The sequence below is a fragment of the Carlito syrichta genome, unplaced genomic scaffold, assembly GCF_000164805.1.
Source record: "Carlito syrichta isolate Samal-C Ts95f unplaced genomic scaffold, Tarsius_syrichta-2.0.1 Scaffold305927, whole genome shotgun sequence".
Taxonomy (NCBI): Eukaryota; Metazoa; Chordata; class Mammalia; order Primates; family Tarsiidae; genus Carlito; species Carlito syrichta.
Genome location: NW_007250023.1, coordinates 250,899 through 256,974, shown reverse-complemented (window position 1 = coordinate 256,974; position 6,076 = coordinate 250,899). Strand labels below are relative to the sequence as shown.

Sequence of the window (6,076 nt, the reverse complement as noted above, 5' to 3'; positions counted from 1 at the left end):
AAAAAAAAAAAAAAAATTAGCCCGGTGTGGTAGTGCGCGCCTGTAGTTTCAGCTACTTGGAAGGCAGAGGCGGAAGGATCGCCGGAGCCCAGCAAGTCGACGCTGGGGTGGCCGTGAATGTGCCCCTGGACTCCAGCCTGGGCGACAGAGTGAGACGCCAACTCAAAAATAAAAATAAAAATAGAAAATAAAATAAAATTCTCTCTTAATCTCAGAATGTATAAGGTCAATAAACCCTTCAGAAATGGGTTCCGATACACATGACCCCTGTCACAAAATTAATTCTTTTTGTATTCTTACAGTATTCTATTTGAAATTTGAAAATAGAAAAAATATCTTCTTTTTTTTTTTTTTTCCTTTTTAAGCTTTTCAGATTTTGCATGATGGAAATGGTTAGTCTTTCAATTGTAAGCGAATATCTCAATAGCACATTCGTAACTTTTTAAAGAATTTTTTTTATGCTTTCAAGGTTGTTTCTTCATTTTCAAACTAGTTCTTCCCTTCTACCTTCCAGTGCCCCCACTTCCTCTGGTTGTTTGTGCTAATTATCCTCCATCCCTTGCCTCTTCACTCTTCTGTTTCTCCACTAGATCTTATTTGAAAAGCAAAAATGCTGAAACTTTCCCTATCCTTTTTTTTTTTAAGATATGAGGTTTCATTTTGTCACCCAAGCTAGATTACAGTGGTGAAATCATAGCTCTTTATAACCTTAAACTCCTGGACAAGTGACTCTCCTACCTTAGCTTCTTGAGTAGTTAGAACCACAGGCACACTCCACTATTTACAGCCAATTTAAAATATATATATATATATATTATATATTTTTGTTTGTTTGTTTGTTGTTGTTGTTTTTTTTTTTGAGAAACAGGATCTTGCTGTGTTGCCCAAGGTGGTCTTTAACTCCTAGCCTCAAGCAATCCTCCTGCCCCATTCTCCCAAGCATGAACCACCCTCCATGACCTTTTCCCTGTCCTTAAATACAGCCTTCTCATTCCCTCCTCCTCTACCAAAAAAAAAAAAAAAGGCTTTCTGCCCTTTTTACCCTATTATGTACTCAAAAGTCATTTGAATTCAGGTTCCATCACATGTAAATTGTATGTCCTGGGGAACATTTCCTAACTTCTCTATCTTGTTTTATTTATAAAATGAAACTAATAGCAGTGTCCTCTTCACAAGTTTGATGTAAGGAAAAAAACAATAACTGAATCACTATATGTAAAGCTTCTAGTACAGTGCCTGGAACACAAGAAATGCTCATTGATTTTCAGATGATTTTATTATCATCACTGAAAATGCTACCAAAATGATTTATTATCCTTGCCCTTATTGTCTCACCATTCCTTCTTTAACAACTGCTTTTAACCTTCATATTAAGTGCTTTCTCCTAATCATCAAATCCAGTGACTTTTGCTCAGTCCTTCCTTTCTCTTCTTCCCCATAGCATTGAGCTCCATCACAAATTAGATATATAAAGCCTCGAGATTTCCCTTGATTTCTCTCTCATCACTCCTTCTCTTCTCATTTGCCTTCCTTTTGTTCTCCCCTTTATTTATTTTTTCCCTCTGTCCTTTAAGTTTTGTTGTTCTCTGTTCTGTCTTTTGTCTTCTTCTTTTGTTCTCTTCTTTGGTAATTACAATCCTGCTTTTACTGTCACCTTCTTCCATAGACTTTCTTCTGAGTCCAACTTATTGGTAGATATTTGGAAATCCTTTAATACCTTAACTGTAGTATAACTACAACCAGTCTTTCTTTACCATCCAGGCCAGATCTTATTCTGGATTTTTCTATTTCTGTTAGTGGTAGAACCAGATTCAAAATCTCAGTCATCTTTTGACTCTTTTTCCTTTTCCTTTTACATCTTAAACAGTTGCTACATCCTATACATAGTACTCCCAGTATGATTTTCTTTTATACAGTCAAATGCAGACATTTACTAACTGTGACTGAATTGTTTCTGTCCAGATTAACTTTCCTTTAAATTTTCCTATAAGCTTATTATTCCTTTTTTTGAGGAAATCTTCATTACACATGATCCATATCTACCCCACTCCCACGTTGCCTACCAAGTAGGCTTCCACCTTGCCACTCAAGGCTATTCATGTTTGTATTTTGCTGTTTGTATATTCTTTTGCACATTTATGCACCATCCAAATTAATTTCCTATATACACATCTATGTCTTTGCTTATACTTTCATCTAGAAAGCATAAATATATTTTAATAAGATGTATATTAATACTAGGGTGTAAATAAATAGCATTTTTAAACATAGCTTTCCTGATATGAAATTTTAATTAAAATATTTTTCTATTGCATTTCTGAACTATTTTCTCATTATTTGAAAATACTAATTCAGCATTTTCCTCAAAAATCCAATTTAACTATTTCTTACAGTAACAAATTATTATCTTAATAAACAGATGACTTTGAAGTTACTTATAAGAATCCACGCTAAGTAGGTGCAGTGATAGGCACCTGTAATACCAGCTACTCGAAAGACTGAAGTGGGAGGATTGCATGAGCCCAGAAGTTTGAGACCAACCTCAAAAAAAAAAATCCAAACTGTTTATAAGAAACTAGAAGGATTCAGTCTGCCTTTCTAGTATAATTTCTCTAAATGTAATTACTGTCTGGAATGATATCTTTCAAATTTTTTTTCATAGATTATCAGAATTATTTTAAGATTGTACATATAAATCTAATATGAAATGAATATTGTTTTATTCTCTGAAGTAATGACATGTATCAAGCATATAATATTCATATGATCAAATTTTCTCCTAGTTAAATGCTGCAATTTTCTGCCTTGCATCTTATAATTGTATTTTATACAGGCTTTGTGTTTTGTATAAATTTATTTTATTCTCACTGAGAGTAACTCTGTGGGGATGGCATTTTTAATTTTTCCTCCTTTTTTCTTTATTCAGGGCTTTTTTCTTACAGTTTCTCCAGAGTCTGTATTAAAAGTGGCTCATCATGCTTCTGAAAACAACAGGATTTTTACTTTGAATCTGTCTGCACCATTTATTAGCCAGTTCTACAAGGAATCATTGATGAAAGTTATGCCTTATGTTGACATACTTTTTGGAAACGAGACGGTGAGTTCTGTTTCTTTTAAAAAGAACCTGTCTGAAATTTTTTTTGTTTCTGATCTGTGTATATGTTTAGAATCTATAAATAAAAACCTAAATTTTTGCATAAATATCCTTGAAAGTTGCACAACACAATTTCATTTATGTATAGTAAGATTCATCCTTTTTGGCCGGGTGCAGTAGCTCAGCCTGTAATCCCAGTGCTTTGGGGGGCTGAGGTGAGAAGACTGCCTGAGCCCAAGGGTTTGAGACCAGCCTGGGCAATTTGGTGATACCTTGTCTCTACAATAAATCACAAAATCTAGCAGAGTGTGGTGGTGTGCACCTGTAGTTCCCGCTACTTGGAAGGCTGAGGCGGAAGGCTCTCCTAAGTCCAGCAGGTCGAGGATGCGGTGACCATGAGTGTGCCACTGCACTCTAACCTGGGCGACAGGAGTGAGACTCCAGCTCAAAAAATAAAAGATTCACCCTTTTTACTGTACATTTCTATGGCTCTGCGGTAAGCCATAATCATGCCATTGCACTCAAGTCTGGGTGACAAACTGAGACCCCAGCTCCAAAAAAAAGTCTAAAGACATCCTATTGAATGGGGGATAATATTTCCAAATCATATATCTGATAAGGGATTCATATTCAGAATATATAACTCAATGACAGCAAGAAAACCAATGAGCCAATTCAATAATGATCAAAAGAAATAAACTTTTGTCTAAAAAAGATATACAAATGACCAATAAACACATGAAAAGATGCTCAGCATAATAATAGTAGAGAAGTGCAAATCAAAACCAAAATTAGATACCACTTCACACCATTAGAGTGGCCGTTTATCCAAAAAAAAGGAAAATAGCAAGTATTGGTGACAATGTGGAGAAATAGAAACCCTTGTGTATTAATGATTGGAATATAAAATGATACAGTTGCTATGGAAGGCAATTTGGTAGTTCCTCAAGAAGTTAGAATTATCACTATATGATCCTGTAATTCTACTTCTAGGTATATACCCTAGATAACTGAAAGCAAGGACTCAGACAGTCATACACCTTTGTTCATAGCAGCATTATTCACAATAGGCAGTAATAGAAACAAATCAAATGACCATAAACAGATAAATAAAATTTTATGGATATGTACAGTGTAATATCATTCAGCCTTAAATAAATAAAATGCTGATATATGCTACAACATGGATGACTCGTGAAAACATTATGTTAAGTAAAATAGGCCAGACACACCAAACAACCGCTGGACTTTCTTACACAAATTCCACTTATATGAGGAACCTAGAATAGGCTAACACATGAAGACACAGTAGAGTAGTAATTACCAGGAGCTGGGGTATGGGGTGGGGCCCAATAGGGCATTATTGTGTAATAGGTACAGAGCTTGTTTGGGATGATGAAAAAGTTCTGGGAATGGATAGTGGTGATAGCCGCACCACATAGTGAATGTACTTAGTGCCACTGAATCAAATATTTTAAATGGTTAACATAGTAAATTTTATTTTATGTATAGTTTAACCACAATTTTTTTTTATAGAAAGGTTGATTCTACAAACCAGTTAACTTAGTTTGATTAGAGCATAATGCAGGTTTTTTTCTTTTCTGCTTTTTGGGTTTTTTTCAGTCAGAGTCTCACTGTCGCCAAGGCTGGAATGCAGTGGCTTGCTCACGGCCACCGCAGCCTCAATCTCCTGGGCTCAGGTGATCCTTTCACCTCAACCTTCCAAGTAGCTGGAATTATAGGCACATACCACCATAGCCGAGTAATTTTTTATTTATTGTAGAGATGAAGTCTCACCTAGTTGCCCAGGCTGGTCTCAAACCCTGGACTCATACAATTCTCTCGCCTCAGCCTCCCAAGGAGCTGGGATTACAGGCTTGAGCCACTATGCCCAGCTAGAGCATAATATAGACTATTAAAAGAATTATTTTCCCCTACTTAGAAGAGGAATTGGTAAACTACAAGCTGCTACATGTCTATAAGTCATATCAAGAAAACTTTTCTCTTTTGGTGTGATTATTGTTCATTTGAATTTATTTCAACAGATATTTATGTAGTACCTATTACAGAAGACCAATAAGCAGTGAATACATAGTATATTTGAGAAGATCTATCATTATATGGATCATAGAATAATAAATATTGACTACAGGACAATTAGATATATTTGATATTTTATTGAACTAGTCTCAAAAGGACAACCCATAAATAAATAGATTTCTAGTGGTATGTCTCAGAGATTACCCTGGACTTTGCTCAAGTAGACTACTAGTGATTTAGATAAAACTATATTTGCATATTATACAAATACAAATAATGTAACACCTTAATTAATAGCAGGTAAGTTGAATGTCAAAATCAGATTTTTGAAAATGTTAGTGGACTGCAAATATCAGTTAAGTGATGAAATTTAATAGTAATAGTAAAAATTTACCATATTTGATTATAAAAATCAAGTAATTTATGTCTTTGATCACCCCATTGTTCTTCTCCTTGAATACTATAATAATAATAAATTATCTTCAGTTCCCCCAAAAAATATGGAGATTTTATTTCTAAAATGCTATGAAGAGTAAAGTAGATTTCTCAGGGAATATATGTAGGCATGTTTTATCTCCTCCTTCACCAAAAAGTAAAGCTACTGTGTTTAGTATAAATTTTCAAAATGTTAACATTTAGCTAAAACTAATCACACTTGATCCTTATTTTTTCCTGATGTCACCTTCCCTTTCTTAGAGGACTGTATACTAGTAATGATGATTTAAAACTTTTGTGATAGCCGGTCTCGGTGGCTCAGCCTGTAGTCCCGTGCCTTTGGGAGGCCGAGGTGAGTGGATTGCCTGAGCCCGCGGGTTCGAGACCCGCCCGGGTGGGCGAGACCTCATCTCTACAATAAATCAAAAAAATTAGCCGGGCGTGGTAGCACGCGCCTGTAATTCCGGCTACTCAGAAGGCTGAGGCGGAAGGATCGCCGGAGCCCAG

At 35.5% G+C, this 6,076-nt stretch overlaps 1 protein-coding gene across 1 annotated transcript in view; it reads left to right on the top strand.

Annotated features, from left to right (window-relative positions):
• Positions 1 to 6,076, top strand: part of ADK (adenosine kinase) — a 320,748-nt gene that overhangs the window by 124,815 nt on the left and 189,857 nt on the right. The window contains exon 4 of the mRNA XM_008062930.2: positions 2,927 to 3,097. Coding sequence (XP_008061121.2) covers positions 2,927 to 3,097 — 171 coding nt within the window. The remainder of the gene's footprint in view (positions 1 to 2,926; positions 3,098 to 6,076) is intronic.